Source organism: Ovis canadensis, chromosome 4, assembly GCF_042477335.2.
Source record: "Ovis canadensis isolate MfBH-ARS-UI-01 breed Bighorn chromosome 4, ARS-UI_OviCan_v2, whole genome shotgun sequence".
NCBI classification, from domain to species: domain Eukaryota; kingdom Metazoa; phylum Chordata; class Mammalia; order Artiodactyla; family Bovidae; genus Ovis; species Ovis canadensis.
In genome coordinates, this window is record NC_091248.1 from 66,060,152 (window position 1) to 66,087,809 (window position 27,658).

Here is a 27,658-nt window from a genome sequence, read left to right on the forward strand (position 1 = left end):
TCGAACCCAGGTCTCCAACATTGCAGGCAGATTCTTCCATCAAACCCAAAGGTCCCATTATTTTTCCTCTATATAATGGTTTCTTCACCTCAGCAAAGAGATTTGTTATGATTCACAAAAAGATCAAGATGCCATTATGATAAAAATGAGTAATGTGCTCTCTCAAATACAGCATGTTCAAAACTGAACTCCTAACCTTTCTCCCTGCAAACAGGTTTCCACATCTTAGCTAATAGGAACTCCTCTTCTTCCATGGGAAAATCCTGGGAAACATCCTTGACTTCTCTCTTTTTTTCACACTGCATATATATTGAAGGCTCAGCTCAACAGTGGATTCTACTCTCCACGTGGAAAAACGTGGGCCACATATATGAAAAACCCTGATACTGACAGTTACCTTATCAACCATATATTTATTATGCTACAAGTAAAACTTTCATGTATATGACATGTGTAAATAAATATAACACTCTCATCTGCCTCAGGGATTATCTGCCACCAGCTCTTCACTGTGAATATAGAGTATAATGCTGATGAAACTGTGCTTCATCACTACTGATGCAACAAGGTAATAACCAATAAATCTATTATTTGCTCTTATTAGTTAAATAATTTTCCTTCCTATAGAATCACTAATTCTAATAACTTATTAAATAAGTTAACTCAATAAATCAGGCAACTCCAGAGAAGCAAATCATGATAAAAAAGGAAAGGTCATATAAAGTTTTCAAAGTCATATAAATTCTGAAGATCAGTGCATTACTATTTATAGCATTTGCTTTCAAAATTCACTTTTTCTTTATTTGTAAGTATTGCAAAGATAGAATCTAGAAAACATGACAACAAACACTTCGGGAACACTTACTATGAAGTAACATATTTTGCTGCACACTTTGTCTTTAGTTCATCTGGCTTCCTGGTGGCTCAGAGGGAAAAGTGTCTGCCTGCAATGCAGAAGACCTGGGTTCAATCCCTAGGTCCCATTGTCTTTAGTTCAATGATATATGTGGTTGTTGTAAAAGCTTGAATGGAACTGTGTTCAAGTGATACTTGGTTGCCTAAACTTATTAAAATGCTACTCCTATGCCTCCTGTCCACATAATGGTACCTGACTTCTCTCAACAATCAACATCTAAATAAATTCGTCAATCAAGTTATTAATAATAATCCAAATTAAATTTCAAAAAAAAGGATATACTGATAAGATGGAAATCATGTGACCTTAAATGCTCTAGTTTTATTCCTTATGAAATTAGAGCATTTAAAAATAAGGAAAAAGAGATGAAAAAGGAATAGAAATTAACCGGTAAAACATTCATTAAAAATTTTTCTCCTGAAAAGATATTTTTACCTATGCAATAAAGCAGAATTTCTGTTACAGAATATTCTCTAATTTTTTAAAACAATTTGAGAAGGGCAAATCAATAGTCCTTAATGTTCCAAAGAGTCTGATTAGTCCCAGAGGTTTATATTTTCTAAAGTGTGCTTTCACCAGAAGTGCTTCTCTTCATAAATCATTTAAAGGGAACCCTCTTGCTATTAATACTATTAAATTAATCCCCAAAGGTCAACTGCTTACCTCCTAGGATACCTCTAATGACCTAAAAGGGATTATATATAATGAACATCTACAATAATTTTCTAAATAAAACTCACTTTAACTTATATTAGTTTAAAAATAACCATTATCACTTCTAAGGAAAGTAGAATTAAACCGTTACCAAAGAGGTGTCTTAACAAAGGATGGGAAAGAAAAGTCACAGGTGCAAAGTGCTAACTAGGAATTTGTATGCTACAGCACCGATTCACAGACTCAAATATTTTCTTGATTGTCTGTCTACAAGACACTGTACAGTGTGCTGGGAGGGACACATGAGAAAACTACCACACCAGCACTCAAGAAGCTCAAAATCTAATGAACTTCACTTATCCCTTTTGTATGTTATTAACATTTGGCTCAAAACACCTGTCTCTCTCTATTCATTGGCCCTAATTTCTCCTTAATGAAGGGATCATCTCAATAAGTGATTTGAGATAAAAATTGAGAACAGTAAAGTACAGGGGTAAAATACTAGTGAAAGAAGAGGTCAGGGAAAATGGTACTGTATTACCTCAAAACTTGTGGAGGAGACCCCTTAGGGAAGAAGCTCAGAAATTGAACACCCCCAAGAAGGCTTAATCCTCATATGGAAACTTGGTTAAGATACAAATCAACTCTGTTCAAAATCCTTACATGATTAGATCCAAATTTATAGGCACAAAGAAAAGGGAGTGAAAAGATGTACACTGACTCATGAGTGTGTTATGTCAGTGAGATGGCATAGCAGGAGTGGAGAAGAGAAAATAAGATCCTTATTTCTTGACTTGTTACAGTGAGTAAAAATTATTCTTCAAATTTAATAGGATACCCATGGTATGTGAATTAAATGAGATGGTATATGTAAACTTCTTAGCAAAGTTTCTGGTGCATAGTAATACTCAATATGTGTCTTACATGAAAAAAACTGAAAATCTTCCAGTTCTCAACTGGGAATTATAGAAATGAGGCTGAAAATATAGGAAGGATATAACCCAGGGATGAGGTAACTGCAGTTTCCTCTCACTAATTTTTATAAAGAACCCTGACTAAGAACAAAAGAAGAATGTTTAGCAGTTATAACCCTATCGTCTAGTCTGAGAAAAGGTTTAACGTGGTCAAAAGCATAAAAAAATATGTCTTTAGCTAAATGTCATATAGGTGGCGAAATTTTGAAAGAATGAAAGTATTGACAGAGAGTTTTCCTTTTGTATGTAACCTGGTGCCATGGATTGAATTGCATACTCCAAAAAACTATACTGAAGTCCTAACCCTCGGTTCCTATGAAAGTGACCTTACTTGGAAACAGGCTCTTTGAGAACATAAATAAGTTTTAGCTTCAGAAATGATAAACATCAATAGATAAACCCACACAAATAAAAGTCTTGAGGTCCTTAGTAATTTTAAAAGGATTCTGAGACCAAAAAGCTTGAGAACTATGGGTTAATATTAGCATCTATTTTTAATTGAAAAAAATGGAATCAAACTGTATCTATTATTACACCTTTCCTTATCACTTAACAATATATCTTAGACAGTAATGGTAAGAATATCAACACTTACTGAGTACTTATTCTTTGTGAAGTCCTGTGCCAAGTGCCTTGTAGGAATTATTCCATTTAATTCTTATACCTATCCTATGAAGTAGGTACTCAACTAGCACCCTGGCTATTACTGATGCAGGTGATTGGAAGATCACCTTCTCAGAACTATGCATTAGCTATGCAACCTTGAACAAGCACCTACGTCAAGGGCTGTTATGAGCATTAAGTGATTTATATTTGTAAAGCACTTAAAATAATACCTAGAACATAATAAACACTGCAGATATGTTCATCAGCATTCAAACCTCTGAGTCTAAATGTCATTTTCCAGAGTTGTAGATGGAAATCAAAAAGAAGGCTTAGAACAGTCCAGGAAACACTTCAAATTTGGGAAGTTAGGAAGATGAGGAGAAACTAGCCAGGAAGACTGAGACTTCATGAGGACTAAGAAGCATGGTTTCCTAAAAGAAATAAAATGTTTTAATAAGCTTTTGATGACCTGTGTCAAATGAGAGGCCAGGATAGCGAAAGAGGTAGAGCTGCAGAGACAGGATGAAACAAGAGTCAGGGATGACGATGCAGAGGTCTGTAGAAAACTACTGAAAGGAGGAGAAACAGGTGGTAAGTCTGAGAGCCTATGGTCAACTTTCAAAGGAGCAATACATTTTAGGGAAGAGGGGAAGACGATGATCTAGACCAAGGAAGGACCAAGGAAGACACTACCCCACATTAGCCTTTATTTCACCTCTCTCTTACCCTCCAACTAGGTCCCCACCAAATCTTTAAGTTCACTTACCCTTCACTCCCCAGATCCCTATTCAGTGAGTCCCATCTAAGACTCATCTCCCCAAACTAGCATAGTCCCAGGTCAGTCAAGGGTTCTAGTAGGAACTGATTAATCCCAGGAATGCTTTAGAGGCTTGTACCTACCACAGGGGAAACTCAGACTATAGATAAGCAGAGTAAATAAAAACTTGATGTCTGCCCCAAAACAGGTCTACTCACTTCAGGATTCTCCACATCAGTGGTTCTTAATGGGGGACAAACGTCTAAAGATAGGGGAAGCAACAAGCGAGAGAGCAACTATTGCACCTAGTGGGCAGAGGCCAGGGATGCTGCTGACCATCCTCCAATGCACAGGATGCACACAGCAAAGACAGGTGCCTGAATGTCAACAGTGCCAAGGCTGGGAAACCCCACCCTAGACTCAGCGACCTGCGGCAAGATGAGCTTTAGGAAGGCTCTCTTATCTGGGCATACAATCGCATCCATACCAGGGGCCAGATGGAGCATGGCTTAGGGGCCAGACCAGTCAGTCTTGTGAATTCTATTTCCAATCAACTCAAACAGGACCAGGGAAGGATAGAGGAAAGAACCTGAGGTTAGCTCATTGGTAAAAGTTAAAAAGAGAAAATAAATTGTGTTATATATCAAATGTTAACAAGAGAGACAAAATTCTTTTAAATGAAAACAAGCAAACAGACTTTGCTTTAAGTTAAGAAAGCAGAAAATACAACTCTTTTCATTTTGAATATTAAATAACACCTTATAGTGAAGTTCAAAAGCCACCATGCTCTCTTAGCTCTGCTTGCTGCCAAACAAGCTTCAATAAGGAAGGTGCTCTTGTATTCTTGACTGCAAAAGGAAGCTAATTAAAGTGGGTTTTTTGAGAAGACATCCTGACAGTTAAAAATAATTAATGTCTTGCTTTTAAAAAAAGAAACCATGAATCTGGACATTAAGGAGCCTATGTTTTCTTTTCTCATCAATAGTTCACTTGGAGGATCAATATTTGGATCCACAACCATCGACAGTTAGCCTTCCCAGAAATCCATTCACTCTTTTTCAGGATAAATCACTAATGAACAGTTTTTAACAGTTTTCCCTTTCTTAAGAGATTTCCAGAGAAATGTTTGAGAGTACTTTCTACATGGAAGGCATTTTGACTCTACCATTTCTGTTTCCACTTTAAAATCTGCTCTAGGAAAGTTTCAACTAATGCATATGGGGTAGGATGGCTGTGTCTTAATGAAAAATTAGGTCCTTCTGCCCTAAGGCTTTATCAGGAGGGTGCCTGGAATCCAGTGTGCTGTTTTATCAAAGGAAGCTTTCCAGCAAGATGGCTCATGTGCATGCTGTTAAAGGAGTACCCCCTCGGTGAAGTCCCTGTCTATGCATGACCCGTGACCTGAGAAGAGTCAGGACCGACCAGCTGTCTCCTGCAGGGCTGGGGCCAGCTGCAGCTTCAACAGAGAGGCGCCTCAATCTTCCCTCCTCCGCTTAGGGTTCCAGGAGCTTCTGAAGGAGAGAGTGTTTTGGATATTTCTCTTCAAAACACATTTCTACCATGTCTGACAGCATCCTTCACAGGACTGTTACAACACTGGGACCCCTATCTACTGGATGTTCCAGAAACCCAGTCAAAATACAACATGTATTGGTATTCTAATAATAATACAGATATTTTTTAAGAAAAGTAACCCAAGAAACATATACATAGAAATATATATATATATATATATACACACAGGTATGTGTGTGTGTGTATATACATATATATATATATATATTTATACACATATGAAAAGAGAAAGACTAATTGATTCATTCAGGGAAAGGAAATCAGAAATATCTCAAAATGCTCATCAGAGGAACAGTTCAGCAAATTTAAGACATAATTATATAATGGAGAAAAAGTAGGGCAAAAAAGGGAAGCATATCTAGTATATGTCAGGTGTTTTCACATTATGTCACTCCATCACTCCCTCAATTATACTTTTAGATAAGAATCATTATCCCTGATTTACAGGAGACAAATGAAAAGCCCATGAAAGGGGAGAAAGCTGCCCTAGGTCACAAAGTTAATGAAGAGCGAAGCTGAGATTCATTTGCAGGTTTTCTTACCCTCTGCCCAGCATTTATTTTATTGGATCCCAGATTTACCCCACCCCCTCCGCCCAAGTCTATTTGTAGACTATGTCAATAAATGGAATTGCAAATATAAAATAATGTTAAACAAAAATTAAACCATAGTATAGACGTATTGGTTTTAATCATGTGAAATTTTATATGTATATACTAAAAATTATGATAATCAGAATAAGGCTGATTGAAAAAAACCAGAATTAAAATCATCTGAGTTTGTTTTTCCTATGAAGTTGCTTAACCATATAATAAAGAGAATCACCAGAATCTGTTCCTCCATGCATACTTGTCCCAGGCTAATTAAGGTTAAGAAAAGGCAATAAATGTAAAACACCTTAAAGGCTGAATGTGCCAGGGCCAGTTTAATGTAGCTGGGCCACTTTCACATAGAGAAATACCCTATCCTTCATAAAATTCTCAGCTCTTTCACCAACTGGCAGCGTTTCTCCACTCTATTAAAGGCTGGAATTTCTGCAAGTGAAAAAGCTTTGAGAGCAAGTCATGTCTCTACAGAAATCGCCTTTTCTAAAATTTAGCATTTATACTATATAACATTCTTTCAATTCTTCCTTCAACAAAAAGAATTTAATCCTGGCAGTTTCCCTTTGCAGTGGCTTTGCCTAAGAAACATCTATCACCTTCAGTCAAGTTAGAGTTATTTTGGAATCTCTCTCCTGTGTTCCTCTCTTCAGGTCTGGTGGCTATACTGCTGTTTAGTGGAGTAGCCAGAACCCAAGCCAGAAGCATGGGTCTCACTTGCGTCATCCCGTTATGCTGTAACTTGCAGAAACAACCAGGGGTGATCCTGAAGTGCAGACTCCCACTGCCAAAGAGTAACTGAGAATTTACATGAATAATACCAGTGCAGAGAAAACTGAGAAAGGGCTCACTGGGTTTACACAGTCCGGTTCTCAACCCAAAAGCTGAGACCTACTCAAAACACCACTTTTCTCTTACCCCATGATAATGGGCAGTTTCCCTAAGCCTCCTAATTAAGTAAGAAGTAAAAGAATGAAAGGTTGACAAAGGCTTTCTGAGACTGTTTTTCAAAAGAAAATGGTTTATAAATATAATCCCCACTGATATCTGTTTCTTTATGAAAAGCATTTCTTACTATAAAAAAAGAAAAAGTGGAAGTAAAAGTTCCTCCACTGGTTTCCCTTAAAACCACTGTTTTAATTTGAAGTTACATAATAATAACCTCCTTTGGTTCTCTTTTGTTTTAACACTCTCACCTATTTCCTCTCTTATTATGTTGACTACTATTAATAAAATGTCTTGATTCAAGAACCTAGGAAAATGCTTGAAATGACTCTAATAAGATTAGATCATAATGTTATTAAATTTGAGAGTAGCAATTTGAGCCATAGTTTATTCAAATCGTCCTAACAACTAAATACAAAAAATGTCAGTTAGCTAAAGCAGCTGATCTCATTCTTGGCTTCCGGCTACAGCCCCAAAGGTCTAATAACAAGGATATTTCTTTAACAGGCTAGTCATTCTATTAAAAGTTTTGCATGTATTATCTCATTTAATCTTTACCACGATCCTAAGTAGTAATCATTATTATTAGTGTGTTGCTATTGCTAAAGTTATTGTTATTCCCATTTTATGGATGAGGAAATAGGGCACAAAGAAGTTGAGTAACTTGTCTGAGATCACTCACTGACTAAGTTGTGAGTTAGAAGAGAAGCCCAGCCCCCATGGCAGCACCACACCATCAGCGGTACTGTCTGCTATGGTCTCACTCGGCGAGCTCCTCCTTCTCTAGGTCAGGTGCATTGCCACTGCTCCCAAACACCACTTCACACTCACATCTCTCATCATTTTCACTGCTTCTCTGGTCCTCCCGAGTCTTCTGGCACACATGGCTAGTCTTCTTTTGATGTAGACCAAAACATTGGTGTCTCGTCCTGAAGAGGGAGACATAAAACATGAAAACTTAAAAAAAAAAAAAAAGATTTCAGCTGAGCAGCAAGAAAAAATAAAAATACAGAAATACAGAGGCGTATTTTCCATGCCCTTGAAGGAGAACCTCAGAAAGAACAGTCTGCTCCTTTGACTTTTCCTTACTGGAGGAGCACTGACAACTTTGCTAATAGCAGAAGGTATACAGAGCGAAATCAAAGTACTTAGCCTTCCGAGGTCAAACCACGTGACTGATTATTAATCCATGCTTTTGAGTTAGGATATTGAATATTCGATAAATAAAATCATCTGCCACAAAGTGCTGGGAGAATGGACATATCCACATTGCATGTGGTTTACAAGCAAAAATTCCACATTCTTCTCGTGTGCATGCCTTTGGCGAAGATGCAAAGAGGTGAATCTCAGGTTGCATCCTGATGAACTATTATTTCTTTCCTTCTTGACAATAAGTCTAGAGAAGCCTCATCTTGAACTTCTGTTTTATATTATTCTTTCCCTAACACTAGTGACATCATAATCATCTCCAGGTCCCCAAAGCAGTCAATTTCAGATGGCAACATAACACATTCCAGATATGACAACCGACTATGCAACAAAATGAAAAACTACCCTAGTGTTAGAGAAAGTATTGACAAGCTAAATAGTTGTAATAATAGTCACCAAAATGGCTCTTAAAAAGCACATTAACAACTTCTCATCTTAATCTCTTTATTTAATTATGTGTCTTTTTGGATATGTTTCCAGACCAGTGAGAACATGCATGTACTTAATCCTCAATAAAATTACCATGTTTTAGAAAAATATGACACACCTGTTATAGATTAAGTATATGTATAATACGCAGCTATTAAAAGATGTTAAGACCAAAGTCCTAACATTTCAAGTTTCAAACAATGAGAACAAGATGTGTGTTGAAAATCTGCCAGATACCTACCAATTATTTTAAAGATGTGATTATATTTTTGGATAGATTTGGGCAACAGGTTGAAAGGATTAATTTACAGAAGAAAAAAAGAAAATTTCTCAGGTTATATACAGACTTTGTAATTTTATGTATTAATCCTCATTTAGTTCACAAAATAGACATTTACTATATATGTCTACAAAATTCACTGTTATACACTTTTTTAAAAAAAGCAAGAGACATGATGATTAGAGACTTGATTAACATATACACTGCTTAGTTGCTCAGTCGTGTCCAACTCTTTGCGACCCCATGGACTGTTGCCCACCAGGCTCCTCTGTCCATGGGGATTCTCCAGGCAAGAATACTGAAGTGGGTTGCCATGCCCTCCTCCAGGGGATCTTCTCAACCCAGGGATTGAACCCAGGTCTCCCACATTGCAGTGGATTCTTTACCATCTAAACCACAACATATACACTACTACAGAATAAAAATAAAAACCTGTGCATTGAGGGGTTATGTGGACACACTTACATGTACATGGGCCACAATGCAAAGATCTCACTGTACCTTAGTCATAGGGACTCATGCACTCAGTTTCTGCACCAAATTCAGGCTTAACAATAAAACTTAATTTTATAATCTCAAATATGAAGGAGATACACTCCTACTCTCCAAGATGCAGGAGAGAGAAATTAGTTGAGAGAAATATCATTTTAAAGAAACACTTCCAAGTTTGGTTAGACAATGAAAACATTCTCTCTCACAAGGATCACTAAATTTCTTCTTAAACAACCAACAAACTGACAAGTCAAGGAGCTCAAGGAATTCCAGAAATGACTTTGTTATCTTGTTTTTATACCATTCGCCCCAAACATCACTGACTCTCAGTTTAGTGTACTAAAATGAAAGGTCTCATGTTAAAGAGTTGTGTTAAATATGGGAAGTCATCACTTTAAATATAAAAAAGATAAATAATTAGGAATTTAGGGCTCTTCCTCCCTAGAAGCCAGCAACAGTGCTTCCTAAACAATAGCTAAATACTGAGACAATCACCAATCGCTGTTAAATTCTTAGCTGTCCTATTTCAATCCATGCTGTAGAAGACCCATGAGATAAACTTCTGATAGCATTAACACTAATTTAAGTCCTATTTGCCAACTAAGACTTAAAATTATGGGGCAGAGAAGCAACTGGTATATAGAACTGTGTAAGAATTATGAGGAGAAAAAAGGTTCACCATTAAAGGTTATTATCATTTATTTCTAGAGTTAAAAATCTATGGGGCGAAAAGAAAACATGAACAATAATGGAGCTATAATTTAATTATGTACTGTGCTCTTATGGAGAAGAAAAATTAATAAAAACAAAGAAAGGCCAAAAACTACATTTATTCTAAACTTGGAGAATCATACTTTGAACTGGCCTGAGAAATTGCTCTGACTAATCATGTTACAATTCTGATCCCCCAGCACATCAACCTGGAGGAAACCTTACTGTGTTGGGCTTCATACTGGGATCCATGATGCTGCAGCTGCTGAGAACGCCGGTAACAGCCATCTCCAGCTTTCAGGGCCTGCTTAAACAGCTTCTCTGCTTCAGCAATGGTTGTTGCTTCTTCTTCAGCCAAGAGAATATAAGCAGTTGCACACCTGTCCATGCAGATAATAGCCACCATCAATTACAAATCCAGGGACATTGTAATAGCTGTAGGAGTGCATGCAGAAGGGCAGGAGTTATGCCAAAACATGCAGAGTGGCCAACTGGTTCATGCACCCCTGCTTGCAGTTGTTGACATAAAATAATGGTACAAAAGAAATGTCCATGTTTTAGCTTGAAAGGGACGACGAGTAGTGTTAGGAGCATGGAGCTTACATATGGACTCTGCCCCTTATTAGTGTGTCACTTTGGGCAAGGTATTACTCTGCCTCCCTGGTGGAGAACAACATGGAATCTACTGTTCACAGCATTGTTACGAAGGTTAAGTAAGATGATGCATGAAAAGTGCTCAGTACAGTGGTAGCCAGCATGTGGTATACACTCAACAATGTCAACTAATGATGGCAATGGTAATAGGTGTTGTTAAACATCTCCTTCTGACACTCAGAGTTAGAAATACCAGAAAGTTTACTTCTATTTACTACCCACAGATTCTCTTTAATCTTAGGATTTATTCAGAATGAGAAATTCATTAAACCAAGTAAGTTGTTTCACAAGCAGTGCTTCAGCATCTCGTTACAGTTAGCACTGGTTTCCTATGTCAGAGAAGAAGCCTAGAAGAATCTACAGGTGGAGGTTATTTCAGAAGAGCTCAGAATTTGATTCAGCCTCAGTAGCAAGCAAGAGTTAAATTTCATACCTTTAACAATAATAGCTACCACCTGATGCTTAGTATATATTAAGGACTGTACCAGGCACTTAACATATATCATCTCATTTAATCCTTTCAACAACCTCTAACACAAAGAGTCAGAAAGGATAAATAGTCAACTAACGAACAAGGGGAACTCTTGAAAATTTAAACTTTCCAAATTGTAGAAGAACAACTCAACTGCCAAAGAAAGGGAATGTGATAAGGAAATGGTGAGGCCAGAGTAGACCACACAGGTCCTGATCTATAATACCCCTTGGCTTTCTCCACTGCCCCTCTCGTGGTCATTTCCCTATTTATCAGAGCCTCCATCAGACCACAAGAGAGAAACACAGAAAGGGAAACCAAATGTTACTTCTACTATTCATAAACTACAATAGCCAGCTAAGAAACAAAGGCTGAATTCATGACTAATATGAGATTTTGGGTTACTCATTAATCTCAGCCTTGAGGAGGGGTCTTTTAATTCTTTAGCCAATCCCTCTAATTTCAGGCAGGACTGATCAATAGGGCTTTGAACTGAAAGTGGTGAGGTAGGGAGGAAAAATGCCCAGGAAAAAAAAAGTTGTAAAACCAATTACTGTGGAAGGCAGCAGATATGACTTGGAGAGAACAATTATGATGTTGAAAATGCCCAGTAATTCACTGGAGAAAATAAGTAGGTTGGGCAATCAGGAAGCAATACTTCACGCTTTAGGTGCTGACACATGAATATGGGTCCAGGGTTATAAACTGAAAACTGAGATTATAATACTGAGTGGTAGACACAGTATCAGAGGAATTAGCTATAAGATTATAGTTGGTGGGCTGGGAACTCAAGACAGGTTGGGGCTAGCTTGCTGGCTTTGTTTATTTTGCAAATAGCTCTCTTAGGAGGAGAGGCAGAGTAGCACTACTGGCCAAGAAAACATACATCTATGTGGAGACTCATGAATCTGGGGTAGAAACATGCTAAGAGTTTATGAGTGAAGGAGAAAGGAAAGAGCAGTAGAAGTGCTAATGGTTGGTGGGGACAGAACAGGCTGCTCAGCTCAATGGAAGACAGAGATGATGTGCCCTTGTCACAGCACAGTACACATACAGAAGCAAGAAGGTATGGTGATGGGGGTGTCAACCATCCAGATATCTGCTAGAGTACGTCTCATGTGGTTAGAAGGAGGGCACTTAGCAGGTTCTTGACTTACTTTGGTAACAATTTTATCTCCCAGATGGTAGAGGAAGCAATTAGGGGAACTTCAACTCTGGACCTAATTCTGACCAAGAAGAAAAAAATAGTTGGTGAAATGAAAATTGATAGGAACATTCAGAGAGTTATTATGTCATTTCAGAGTTTAGGATAGTAAAAGAAGGTAAGGTGGACTTAAAAAATTCAAAGAAAAGAGGCATGATTCAATGGCATGAGACGCAGAAGGCAAATGGTTTAAGAGGGTTAGCAGCTTCCAAATGTCTAGTCATAACTGCAATCACAAATGATCCTCTCGGGAAGAAAAGAAGGGTGACAAGTAACCACTATGGCTACACAGAGGTCGCTCACAAGATCATATTTTTAAAGGACATGTAAAAAAAGATGGAAAGAGGGTATGTGATGAAGGGCTATAAGAGAGTGAAATGAGCTTATAAGAATGTCAGGAGAGCTGCAACTTCACATTAGCTGAAGCTCGCAAAACAAAATAAAGGCAAAACAAAAAATGCTAAAGACAACCATCTAGTCCCTGTATTCATATTATGTTTAAGGCCCTGTAACCACCCCAACTTCTCCAAAACCATGACAATATAAAAAAGCAAAAAAGACAAACAACACAACAACGTCAAAATGAGGAAAGTTTATAGTTAGTAGCAACAGATAATAAAGAGAAAACAAAACTCTCTAACTCCTGTTTTCTTCCTGGTTTCTCCATCAGGAAGAATGATTGTCAGACTGACAAAGGGAGAAGAAATTAAACTCTAAAATGAATTTAAAAGATGTAAGATAGCACATAACTGATCTATGCTAGATGAATTAATATACTGGGATGGGCAAATCCCAGAAAGCCAAAAGATCTTGTAGGCAGCCCAGGGAATTGCTCTCTGCGGATTGTTAAGGAATCACGAACAGTGGAGAGGTACTAGAAGATGAAATGACAAATGTAGTAAAAATGTTCAAAGAGGGGAAGAAGGCAGACTTCCCAAACTACAGAACAATTGGGTTCTGATTTGGAAAGATATTTTAATGGATTATTAAAGGGAGAGTTTCTAGGCATTTTAAAAAGAAAGTAGTGAATGCTGGAAGCTAACTTAAATTCACTAAGAATAAATAAATCAGGCTGTGTTACCCTAATATACTCTAATGGATTTACTGCACATTAAAGATCCATAGCTACAACTAGTATCTCAAAACGCAGAAATATAGCCTGAATCACGGTGTAACTAGGTGGCTTAGTAATTGGTTGTACAATAAAACCCAAAGAATGATGATTTACAAAAACATAACTCTAGAGGGTGGCTTCTATATGTAGTGTCACAGGGTTCTTTCCCTGGTCCTGCCACTTTTATCAGAAACATGGATGACACATAGAACATAGGCATATCAAATTTGTAGATGAAAAGAAACTGGAAAATAAATATGTTGCATGACAGAATCAGAAACCAAATAGATCAACAGGTTACACTGGCAGGATTTCCAACTCTCAAGTGAATCTTTTCACTAAGACCTCTGAAGATTCTGTAGCCTTCTTCAGAAAAATCATAAAATAGTTTAACAATGACCACTTGGCAGGGAGAGTGTTGAGGTGATTCAAGCACCAGATGGGTGTTTGAGCTACATGACCTTTAAGGCTTCTGCCAACCCTGAGCTTTTATGACTCCAGTTTTAAGAATCTCTCATTTTCTGAGATCTCCAGACAAGAGTTTCCAGCCTTCCTTGGTGACCCACAGAATGTTTAACAACACTAAGGACATCATTTCCTCCTTGTCTTGACCTTGAAATATTTTTAAAGAGTAATTTCTTCACTTTATGTTTTTACTATGTTTCCCCCCCAGTAGAAGTTCTACCTAGAAAATCTGACGGCACAAATGAGCATTGTATGTCTGGGGAAATGTCCCTGTCATAATGTGTTAGGCATGAAAGCACTGTATTTATTTTATGTCCACATAGTATTCCATGGCTAGCCCTTAAATGATTTAATTTAGGACCATAGCAAAGCCACTAAATTTTTCTCTAAAATGACTAAAACTATCTTCACATGGATGTCTTTTAAATTTTTTTAAAATAAATTAATGCCCCCCAAATAATCCTCAAGTTCAAATACATAGTTTAGTTTAAGTATCCCATGAATGGCAACTGAAAACATTCAGCAAAGCAAGATTTCCCCCCACTTACTCATTTATCTCTAAGGCTTCGTGGGCAGCAGAAATCCTAGCTTGGGGGTTTCTCTCTCTCCAGGCTTTCTGCATTACTATTTTAGAAAAAGAGAGAAGAAGTCAATATATACTAGGAAGATTCAGTACAAGAGCTAAATTAATAGCTTTTTTTGAATTACAAAAGAAGAGTTCACTTACCAAGTGGGTTAGCCCAAAACTCTAAAGTCACACAAATACATTCTAATTTGCTATTCCATTGTCCTTCAACAGCTGATATAAAATCTTTCTTAGGCTAATAAAACTAGAGACCTAATGTCTTATATACTAACCCATAGTCTATAATCATAGAGACTTAACTAAGATTTCTTAATCTGGGAGACATGACCTTTCATTCTGCCTCAACCAAGGACTTAGTTAGCTTCATATAAGATCTATATTTCTTAATAAAGAAAGTAAATTTAAAGTAAGTAAATCCAACTTTGGTATATGTTTTAAAAATAACATTTTCAATTATAATGAGGGGACTCATGTCTACAATAACACTTCATGGCAATAAAGCTTTATTTAAGTAGCAACTTTCTGCGTCTTACTGGTCAATCTCCAATTTAGGGTTTTTGTAGAGCAGACATTCTAAAAGTAGTAACTTTGATCTCTAAAACAAACAAAAAGCCCTCCCACTCAGTAACTATCTAAAGGATTTTCCATACTTGCATCTGCAGGACGCAGATGGTCCGAGTCACAGGTAAAGAAGGTCTGGTGGTCCTGGGCAGAGAGATTCATGTCATAGTAAGTCAGAGGCTCTCGTCCAGTCACCCAAGTGTACCTGTAAAAGAGAAGTAAGATGATCAGACACTTCTGAGACAGGAAAGCAAGACCTACAAAATATTAGGCTGCATAGGTGTTGAACTATAACCCATTAACTAAGTACTACTGAAAGTAAATTAAAAACAAAATAATCATCCTAGTCTCCTTTTAGGAAGTATATCAGCAGAAAAAAAGTTCAAAAATTCTGCTATATTTTTGTCTTAAAATCTTAGCAGCACTAGCTAATGAAAACCTTTCCTAATTAGTATTATGCATAGAGATTTCCCCAAAGCTATGAAAATTCTGATTTGCCTACTTACTCTACAAAATTAAATTCTAACATTACTTCTGGGGCATCTTTATAACCATGTTCCAGGTAAGCTACAAAATATTTTGACTTTATAACATACAATGAAAAAATAACTGTAATAGAAAAATCTCTAAAAACAAGAGGTTTGTATGTTATCCTAAGTTCAAAGCTAAAATATTTATAAAACAGAAAAATCAAAATATTTGACCATCAAAAAATGGAAGCACTAAACAGACTGTTAAATGACCCCTAAATGAACCTGCAAAAACATGCACTGCTGTCTTTGCTCTCTGAACTAGACCCATTAATTTCCCAAGCTGTCAAAATGCTTACCGATTATATTCAGCACCCCTAAATAAATTAAGTGGATTTCGCCATACTTTGCATTCTGCAACAAAGAGAATGTGAAAATGTTACACATAAGTTCAGAGACACTACAAGCTAATTAATTCAGCAAAACACCCTTCCTGGCCATTTGATAAGATAATTTTATTCTCTATCTTCTACATGGGAAGCAATGTGGGAAAAACTCTGGGTAGTTAATCAGGAAATGTAGCTCAGGCACCAGGACTTCGGAAAGTTTCACTTAATCTCTCGGGACTGAAGTTTCCTCATTTGTCAAATCAAGGCACATGCCAAAATCAGCTAGTTCATAACTTCCATAGTCACTTCAAGAGATCCAAATACATTCTATAAATTTATTTCTAAATGATAGGTAGAGGCAAAACTACTTTCTATAACTCTAAAATATATCTTACAATGTCTACCTATGTAACAAGCTAAATTTAAGCTCCAGAGTACAATGTGCAAAGAACCTCAGGCTCTTAATTAGGGCCTATGCTAATATTGATTTTGTGATAATTCACCAGGTTGCTTTTGTACTGCTGGAAAGGAACAGTAAGAAAATTAATACTAAATCTACCATCACTATAGGGAGAAATGTTATTAAAAAATTGTTTTCAAACACTTTACCATGGTTTACTTATGCAGAAACAGGTAATTAATCATCATACTAATATCATAATGATAACATGTACTAATAGATGTACATTTTGTTTTATAAGAACCACAGGCAGAATCATAGGACTTTAACTTAGAAAAGTAAACCATTAGCTTTTTAAGACAGTTATAGTAAATGTGTGACTAATAAGCTGCAATTCTTTTAAAACAGTCTATGATTAAGACTTTCTACTGATTCAGAATGCTATTAATATTTCTTTGGATGAATAATTTTTTATTAGAAAATAAAATCAGTTAACAGTATTTAAAACTCCACGTGTGCTGTCGGCCAAAAAAACACACCCAAAGACAAAAACACATAAAAGTGAGCAATTATTGCAGAAACTGAAAGAACATTAAAGGCCATGAATGATTCATTAAGACTCTACCCTCAGTCCTGTTAACAACAACATCCATCCATCCGTTCATTCACCTATCCATCCATCCAATATATGAATACATTACCTGAGCACCCAGTGGGTGAAACAAATGCATAAGCCATGGGTTACAATACAGCGTGAAAATGAAGGAAAACATGAAGCACTACGGGAACACCGTGTGCAATCTCAATACATTTTTTAAAAATAGCAAATGAAAGGTGTACACATACCAGGAAGTCATGTCCTTATTTTAAAAAAATAAATTTATATTTAAATTAGGGCAAGATCCCACCTAAAATTTACTTTATGTTTGGAAACAATGGTCCTAAATTTTTTGTCACTTAGCTTAACTTGCCATTTAAGAAATGATCTTTGCTAAGTTAGTTTAACATTGAATTTTGTTCTTAAGAAACTGAAATTCGATGGCTGTCATTTCATATGACACTAATTAGAAAATTACACTTCCCTTAAGTAAATACTTTTTTCCCAGACATGAAGCTCCTTAGTGGGGCCGCTGCTGCTGCTAAGTCGCGTCAGTCGTGTGCAACTCTGTGCGACCCCATAGACGGCAGCCCACCAGGCTCTGCCGTTCCTGGGATTCTCTAACGTACTTCAAATTATGGCTTGAAACAACTGGTGAGCCAAACAACCATGATCTCAGTACTTATGGCTTCTACAGCTCTGAGGTCCCCACTGCTCCCAATCCCTCCTAAGATGATGTCTTTTAAGATTCCAAATGCTCTTCTTAAATCTTCTGAAAGCTTCATGAATATTATAAGATTTGTATTTAACATATGATAAACAGGCATACAAATCTGTATTCAATGATGGTCATTTCTAACATGATTTACAATAAATAGGGACATTTGTAGAAGCCTCTCCCCTAACAAATTTCATCTGAAATATCAGTAAAAAGTTATGGCAAAAATTTTGTCTCCATCAGAGACATGATATTGCCTGGAAGGATAAGTGCTATTCAAATATCAGTTGACAAATTATAAAGAAAATTATCTTTCATTAAAATTTTAACTCTATTATGCATTTTATGGAAATTAAATTATTTCTAAATAAAAATAACCCCAAAGAGAATGGGTGTGTATAATTAAAGCTTTACTTAGCAGTATTTAAAGATGCCATCTTTATTTAGGAAGTGCCAAGATATAGCCAGCAGGGGGTGCTGCAAACATTTTGAAATATTGTTTTTATGACTTCAAGAGTACTGATCTTAAAAAAAAAAAACAAATCACTGTTACTATTAGTGTCATACATATGGTCTATATGCAGTTTCTCCAGCTACTTCTAATACTTAGAAATGAGTATCTGAACAACTGTAACAGATGTTAAATGTTCTGAATGAGAACAAAGGTGATGAAGAAATAAGTAAATGTCTTCATGAGCTGTATCCTTCAAGCTGAGGGTGCAGAGAAGGTACAATTTTCTTTTAAGAAATAAGCAATCTAGAGGTTTAATATGAACACATGTAAAATTTCACTTCAAATTAGCTTATAGCTACACTCATTTCTTCTTTGTATAGCTACACTCATTTCTTCTTTGCTGCTATGTTTCAGGATTTTATCTTTACTACAAAAACTCTCTTTGTCTGGAATCATTCTAGGGAACATACCCCATAAATTTCTGATGGTTTCACGATATAGACAAAGGTTGTAAATGTCAAAATTATCATAATATGAAGATTTAAGTCAGGAAATTAAACTCAGGTCTTCAGCAGATAAAAGTTTTTCTTTATGAGGTCTACTTTCTTATCTTACTTGTATCTTTGAGAAATAAATTTCTTATTTACATCTGAATTAAAACTTTACCTCCAAAAGGCATTTTGCATTATCCATCAATATCAACAATTTTAGTGTTCTTTAGAAGCACTAAAGGTTGACTGGGACTCATCAAGGGCTTGCTAACATCATTAACAGTTAAAAATACATCCCTGATATACTTAACCATGCCCTCTCTGGTTCCATCTGTACCAACTCACAGAGAAGTCTCCACCTACAACTGCTGACTGAAATGTTCAGACCTCACCAAGCAAGCTAGAATGCAATTCAAGAGAAAGAAAATCACTAAATATTGGGAAAGCACCTGTTTAGTTCCCAAAGTCTGGAGAAAAGATTCCATTCATCCATAGGATAATAATAAATTTCTGTGTGAGAGATAAAGAACATAAAAAATAATGCCTACTACTTTCAAAGACTTGCAAAATCATGCTCAAATAGTTTTTTCAGTCTTCCTGCTCACCATTCCCTACCACAACTTTCCATCTCAGTGGATACTTATTTCCTGTCTTTTCATATTCCCCCCAAACGCAGCCCCCGCCCCAGTTACTCACTGGACTAAGGGGTTTAAGCACGAATAGAATCCAACCTAGATAGCATATTCAAAAGCAGAGACATTACTTTGCCGTCTAAGGTCCGTCTAGTCAAGGGTATGGTTTTTCCAGTAGTCATGTATGGATGTGAGAGTTGGACTGTGAAGAAAGTTGAGTGCCAAAGAATTGATGCTTTTGAACTGTGGTGTTGGAGAAGACTCTTGAGAGTCCCTGGACTGCAAGGAGATCCAACCAGTCCATTCTGAAGGAGATCAGTCCTGGGTGTTCTTTGGAAGGAATGATGCTAAAGCTGAAACTCCAGTACTTTGGCCACCTCATGCAAAGAGTTGACTCATTGGAAAAGACTCTGATGCTGGGAGGGATTGGAGGCAGGAGGAGAAGGGGACGACAGAGGATGAGATGGCTGGATGGCATCACCGACTCGATGGACGTCAGTCTGAGTGAACTCCGGGAGATGGTGATGGACAGGGAGGCCTGGCGTGCTGCAATTCATGGGGTTGCAAAGAGTAGGACACGACTGAGCGACTGAACTGAACTGAGAATGGCTATTATGCTTTAGTCCTTGCAGGAAGTCCTAGGTCCCTCCCTCCCCACAGCCCACCCCCCACAAAAGGATACATTTTATGACCTAGACACACTTATACATTGGTAGTAAAAGAAAAAGATACTGAACTACTATCTGGTATCCATATGAAGAAGTTCTTATAAAAGGAGTAAAAATACTGAGAGAACCATAGACTTTCCCTTTATCACATTCCTCAAGTAAAAAGAGAACTTAATTCCTGGAAAAACCAAAAGTCTCTAAAGTCATAGGGCTTTTAATCATCATATGGAAGAAAATATTTTTCTATATCCAATTTTTTTAACTCTGCAAACTTTTTTCTCCTAAGATTAAAAATATAGACATAGAAAGTAAGATTAAGCCTAACAATTACCTACAATATACAACAGACCTGTTACCTCGCAACATCATATTTAAAAATCCTGTGACGTCATCAATTACATTTTCTACTAGAGAAACAGTTTTGGAACTCCCCTAGGGAAATATTAGGCACTTGAAAATAATACTTTAAACTATTTTAGGTCCAAAGTACAACAGAGAAGGGCTCTAAATAATATTCTATCAGATATATTATGACAATCAAGATTAACCTCAAGTTAGTCAATTTCTAACATTTATTTATTAGCTTTGCTATATCAGAAATGAATTCTCAGTGAATACAAGTCCATCTTAAGCAATCATTAAGAGTAACAAAATATTCATTTTCTTAATTAATCTTTAACTGTTTTCATAACTTTTTGAAATAATTATTTTTAAAAGATTACTAGAAGTAAAGGTACAAAGTATTAACAATATATAGGTAGCTTTCAATTCAACAAATATATTACCCTTTCAAATTCTTTTATGGAATGTGAAAAGGTGCAAATAATTATGAGTTTTAAGATCATTTTTATTGACCTGCTTTATTCAAGACAGTGTACAACTTTCTTCAAGAATACTGCTTAAATGGCTAACCTCTGTGCCTCTCATACATTTCTCATTGATTGGTCATTTCTGATCTAAGTCAATCAATTCTATCAAATAATATGAAGACCGTAAAATATTTACTAAGTAAATATTCACCAGGGGCCAAACGTGTTTTTGAGGACTTTTCACCAGTCAACTGGAGAGCTAATCTATCCTAGAACACACATTTTTAATGGCAAAAGACTTTAAAAGATGTAATAAGCATTGCCTAAGAGAATCATTTTCAACACTTAAATAGATTTTGGCAAGTATAAACTGAGTTTCCCCTGATTGAGGCTATCAAAGAGCAATTCTAAAGGCCCTGGACATATAGCAACTTGAAATTTTGCTAATGGATATATTTGAAATGCAAGCTCTGAAAGGCCTGGTCTTAGGATATATATTTACAATCTATGAGTTTCTTCATCTCCATTGCTTTTCTTTAATTTGTTACCTGTATTAAACCAGTGCTTGAACTGCCTCTAGTGATGTAATGAACCTTAATTAAGAATTCCAGGTGAAATTCTTAGTAAAAGTTTTCTATAAAAATGGGTATGATGTGGGCTTCCCTAGTGGCTCAGTGGTAGAGAACCCACCTGCCAACACAAGAGATACAGGTTCAAACCCTGGGTTGGGAAAACCCCCTGGAAAATGAAATGGCAGCCCAATCCAGTGTTCTTGTCTGGAGAATACCATGGACAGAGGAGCCTGGCGGGTTACAGTCCATAGGGTCAAAAAAGATATGATATACATTTATCTTAAATAAAATGAGGTTAAAATGAGATGACTTATGCCAAATGAGATGACAGTATGCCAAATGACTATAACCAGAGTTTGTCTAAAGATCCAGTTCTATGCAAGAGGCTATTAACATGTCTCAGAGAATTTAAATTTGACTTTGGCAAGGATAATTCTTATGTGATGGAGCACCCTGCACTTTTGTAAATATCTTGAAGAAGGTGAACACTGCAAACTTGTCTTTATGGCATCTTATTTGAGAACAGGGCAAATTATGAAACAGATATTCCCATAAACCCAAATTCAGAATGTTCTTAGACCCTGAGAATCCCTTCCCTTAAGATAGGGAGAAGGTGGACACATCTTAAATCCCTATGCATCATAAGTTAAGCTGAATTAAGCAATGGCAGCAAGAGTAAGAGTAAATACACACTGGATGCCATTAATAATTTTTATATTGATTGCACGTTAAAATGAAAATATTTAGACATATTTGGTTAAAGAAAATACACATTTCACTTGTACATTTTTATTATGTTCATATGATTATTAAAAATGCTAAAATTACACTTGTAGTTAGCATTATATTTCCATGAGACAGTGCTCACTTAGAGACTTAGTTGGCTAGGTAGTTTTGTGCAGCTAGGTCATTTGGAAAAAGGATGAAAGTAAATCATCTGAATTATTCAAAAGAACATGTGAAATCATCAAAGAGGAGACAGGAATAAATATATTCAGCTTTTCCTTGTATAATTCTGATCACAGGTTATTAATTGTGTTATTAGATGTAATGAATTTCAAAAACTGACAACAGGAAACATGGTGATGGGGAAAATACATCAGCAGGGTTTATCAGAAACTGTGTATTTGTGACAAAAACAGCCATTTAGCTCCCAAATAAATTGAGACAAGTGAAATGTTCACAAATGCTAACCTAAGCCAAACAATCAGGAATTTGGCTAGATTAAGAAGCTGTATTATTAATTATACATTTCTGCTCTGGTCCATAAACAAAGATCACTGCAAATTTTGAGAGGATTTGCACTTGGGCCAATTTACACAGATCCAAATGTTAAACAGCATATGAACAGTCTGTCCTATAACAATCAATTCCCATTTCTCCACTGCAAATTATTCTTAGGTAGGCCAGGTCTTTCAGCTTTTAATAAAACAAATGATTTTAAGGAAAGAGCTATACTACGAGTTTTCATATAGTCCAATGCTTATATAAATAGTATTCTGTTTTAGCTTTTTCGATGATTTTTTTCAAATAAGGAATACCATTTAACTGCCTTTGCCAGTGTTCATGGGACTTTGTTAGCCATGTTTATTTCATGTAATATTCAGCCAAGAAATGTCTTGTGATGATTCTTTTATTAACGCAATAGTAATTTTGTTATTACTAAGGCAGTATAAATTTTGAAACAAATTCCTCCATTTTAATAAAATATATTAATTACTCTCAGCTTTGGATCTTCTTTTTCCTTTATACTTAGCTGAAACCAGACAATAAAGTAGACAATGATTACGGGTAAAGATATAGAGAGACAACATACTTTCATATAATAGCATTTTTCTTGTTCAAAAATAAAAATCACTACAAGAAAAGAGAAGTGAGAAATGGTATTAGTCCCATGTTAGCTGGCATTTCCATAACAACATACATGTGTGTTGAGCTGAGTTAGTGAAATAGTAGAAACCCAAATGTCAAGGAGCAGTGGGCTGAGGGAGCCCTAAACACACTAGGACAGAGTAATTTCTGTTTTCCTAAATGTAATTATCTGAATACTGTTATGAAATCAGATCATAAAAGCTATATCTGTTATAGGAGATGAACAGAAATACTGAATGCATAGTAGTAGACATTCAGCCAATACTGGAGGAAGAGAATTAATAATAATACTCAAAAGCTCAATCTGGGTGAAGTAAAAACTCAGTACAATTAAAACTGGGAATTTCCATGATCATTACTGTAGAATGTATTTTTATAAAGGACTATAATTTTCCCTTTAAAAGCTGCTATACAAGCACTAAGAGTAGCATCAAGATTTATATAATGCATAAGATTTGTTCAAGGCACCCACAGAGAGAGAGAGAGAGCAAAGTAACAGTGATAATAAGGAGAGTATAAACTCTTTGTCACATTAAGGAATGATGTCAAGAGATTTAAATTGGGTAGAAAGAATTTTAATGAAAATAAAAGCACATTCACAATAAAAATGTCCTTAAATGAGGCTGCTTTCTGTGTTTAATCTATTAATTTTCTACAATGTTCTGTGTCATCCAAAGACTACAGTACCTTGGGTCAGACAGAGTACATTTAACCTGCAGGTTCTTCCAAAAGATGCAAAGTGATGTTGATTATCCACACTGCTTATGTGACAATGTTTGCAGGATCAAGATTCCTCATTAGAATAATATGCCACCCATGTAAGAATAGTTGGTCAACGTGGTATTTTATTTGCTCAGATCTCTTTCTGTTTCTTTCACAAAATGGATGAGTTTATAAAGTCCCAGACAATTTTGTTACCTCAGTGGCACCATCTCTCACACATGTACCCTTTAGAATGAAATAAATGTGTACCCAGAGGTGCCCATTACCATGGCGTGCTGGCAAAGGGTATATTATTAATAAAAGAGCACTGAATCAACATCAGATATTATATATTATGCACATGTGTGTGTGTGTGTGCGTGTGTGTGGGCTGTATGCTCAGTTGCTCATTCATGTCTGACTCTTTGTGATCTCATGAACTACAGACCACTGGGCTCCTCTGTCCATGAGATTTCCCTGGCAAGAATAGTAGAGTGGGTTGCCATGCCCTCCTCCAGGGGATCTTCCCAACCCAGGGATCGAACTCGAGCTTCCTGCATCTCCAGCATTGGCAGGCAGGTTCTTTACCACAGAGCCACCTGGGAAGCCCACATACACACATACATGTAGTTGCTATTTAGTCCCAAGTCGTGTCTGACTCTTTTGCAACCCCCTCAACTGTAGCCCACCAGGTTCCCCTGTTCATGGGATTTTCCAGGCAAGAATATTGGAAGGGGTTGCCATCCCCTTCTCCATATACATGTATATACACACACACACACATACATACACACAATGCTCATTGATGCCTATCACCTGGCTAGAGAGTTATGAAATATGGACTGAGTTATTTTACGGAGAAAAGAAAAAAAGATCTGACTTAGTTCTTTTATCTCTTCTTCACCCTTCAAGTCTCAGAACTGGTGCCATCTCCCTCAAGAAGCAAACTTCCTCCCCTAGTTTGGATTGGGAACCCCTCCTTTGTACTCCACAGTGTTGCACGTTTCCCTCATATGATCACAGCACTGAACACTTTGCTTCCTTCAGCAGACACAAGAGTTCGATGGGGGCAAGCACTCTGGCATTATTTTTAAACCATAATGTTCATATGAACCAGGCCAGGTTCACATTAGAGATTTGGGAAATGTTTACTGAATTGATGAAGAGACCAATCTAGGAAATTATATTCATCCCTCTTCTTTTATGAGGGAGAAATTACAGGCTTTGTATGTCCTCATTCGTTCATCTACTGAGTTTCAATGATAAAGTAGAGACTATTCAAAATGCTAGAGATACTATGATTAAGCAGTAAGGTTAAACATTTCATTATAATTTAGTAAATGTTGCTAAAAGTAAAAATATTATGAGTCAACAAAGGTGGAGAGAGAGTGCACAGCCTCTCAGAGAGGGTTTCCCTGGAGGTAGCATTTGAGTTGGGTTGTGTGGCTCAGTGGTAAAGAATCTGCCTGCCAATGCAGGAGACGTGGGTTCAATCCCTGGATCAGGAAGATCCCCTGGAGGAGGAAATGGCAGCCCACTCCAGTATTCTTGAATGGAGAATCCCATGGACAGAGGAGCCTGGCAGGCTACAGTCCATGGGGTGGCAAAGAGTTGGAAGCGACAGCACAGCACATGTGAAAGATAAGCGAGCACAGAAAGAGGGCAAACAGGCTTCTGGGCAGAGGGTGGTGAGAAAACATGGCATGTTCAAAAAATGAGACGGACGGGGAAAAGATTGTGACAGAATTCAAGACTGGCAACAGAGAAGCAGCTTGCGTGCCTGTGTGCTCAGCTGCTTCAGCTGTGTCTGACTCTGCAACCCCATGGACTGTAGCCCACCAAACTCCTCTGTTCATGGGATTCTCCAGGCAAGAATACAGCAGTGTATTGCCATTTCTTTCTCCAGGGAAATCTGCCCAACCCAGGAATCGAACCCAGGTCCCCTGCATTGCAGGCACCTTCTTTACCAACTGAGCCACTAGGGAAGAAAAAGTCAAATTAAACAAGATACCTATTTCCTTTACCTGAGATGCTTACACTCAACTTCTCTGGCAGAAGCTGTCAACTCCTTGGGGAAATAAATTGCATTTTTCTTTGAAGTCTAATATTTAAATAACAACATTCTTACTGTCTTATAGTCATAATAATGTAGTAAAAGTAAGCAAACATTGCAAACTGAAGGACTTTCCATACCTGAGACACTTTGCCTGTTGGAATCTGAGTCCCCGTTACTGGAATTAGAATTGTTGGAGGAATTGTTGTCAACCCCTCCCAGAAGGGGGCGCAAGTGGCTTACTGAGACTTGTTCAATGAATGACGTTCCATACTTGCGAAAATACCACCATTCAAATATCTAGAACAGAAAAATAGTAAGCATGATTATGGTCCTGTTACCAGCTATAATTTTGTACATACTCATAAAATACGTTGTATCTACTAATTATACCCACCTTAAATACTGGTTTAAACATATTTATTCAGAAAAAAAAATTGTTTAATTCTAAAAATTAAGAAATTCTTAGCAGCAGCAGCAAATACCATTTTCATTTTAACTTCTCAGTGTTGTTTTATCCACTTAATACTGGCTTTTAAGGAAAATTTATATACCCAGTCATGGTAAAAGAACATTGTTAAGAGCTGTTCATTATTACTTTCCTCCAAATTTATATAATATTGATAATAAAATCACCACAGCTGAAAAGCAATTCCAGAAATAAATACAAAGAAGCTAGTTTTAAAAGTGTGGCTTATGAAATATTCCAATATTTGGCATTTTCTATTCTGATAAAGCCATACCTGCATAAGATTTTTAAGACAGCAAAATTCCTTAAAAAAAAAAAATCTCCTTAGAGAAATCTAGCTTTACAGGAAGAGTAATAGTTATCCCAGTTCATGGTACTCTGGCACCCAACTGCTGAGAGACTCAATAATGTCTGCCAGCTGAGATGTGCTTTATAAACACTAGTATCTGTTGTACACCATTAACATTTCCTAGCTCACGAGCCTACCAATAATGTGCTGTTTGCAAAGAAGAAAAGAAATAACTTTCATTAAAAGAGGAAAGAAGCAATGATGCTCACATGACTAGACTGAAATCAGGACTCCTAAGCAAGGGGGAAGCAAGCGACCTCCCACAATTCCTCCCACCTGCCCCACCTCCCCTTGAACACTTTTCACCACTCTCTGAAGCTGCTCTCCCCACATCCTTTCCTGGTCTCCCTGTCTGATTTTGAATCTGTTCCATAAGCAGTCACAAATCATTACAGAGAAGAAATTTAAGAATCAACTATATCCCAGAGTCTCCTAAGAACTATACTTTTATAATATAGAATGTGGAACTACATAAAATTAATTCCCTTTATCCTTATTTCATAAAAACAAGATGATGCCTCTCATCCTTTCATTTCAGTCTAAATGTCACCTCCTCAGAGCTCTTTCCTAGTCACCAGATCTACAGTTAGCTTCTCTTGCCTCTCTCGAAAGCACCCTGCTTTTCTTCTTGGCAGCATTTATGACATTTGTTTAATATCTACATGTCCCACTAGAGTAAGAATTTTGAGAGAGTAAAAAACATGTTTTGTTCATGACTGTATATCCAGGATTTGATAAATACTTCATGAATGAATGCAAAAAACCAGTACTATATAATCAATGAAGCCAAAAGGTTGTTCTTTGAAA

General features: G+C 36.7%; 1 protein-coding gene across 22 annotated transcripts in view; it reads right to left on the bottom strand.

The window, feature by feature from the left end:
• The window catches only part of ST7 (suppression of tumorigenicity 7), a 276,264-nt gene that overhangs the window by 87,542 nt on the left and 161,064 nt on the right, over window positions 1-27,658 (bottom strand). For 12 of the 22 annotated variants that reach the window (XM_069586679.1, XM_069586695.1, XM_069586694.1 and 9 more), the window contains 6 exons: window positions 26,174-26,333; window positions 16,036-16,090; window positions 15,296-15,411; window positions 14,608-14,683; window positions 10,376-10,530; window positions 7,861-7,958 (listed from right to left, as the gene is read on the bottom strand). In XM_069586679.1, the coding sequence (XP_069442780.1) occupies window positions 7,861-7,958; window positions 10,376-10,530; window positions 14,608-14,683; window positions 15,296-15,411; window positions 16,036-16,090; window positions 26,174-26,333 (660 nt within the window). Of the gene's footprint in view, window positions 1-7,860; window positions 7,959-10,375; window positions 10,531-12,433; window positions 12,503-14,607; window positions 14,684-15,295; window positions 15,412-16,035; window positions 16,091-26,173; window positions 26,334-27,658 lie in introns of all 22 variants that reach the window. The other 10 variants (XM_069586677.1, XM_069586685.1, XM_069586686.1 and 7 more) reach the window with 1 other exon arrangement.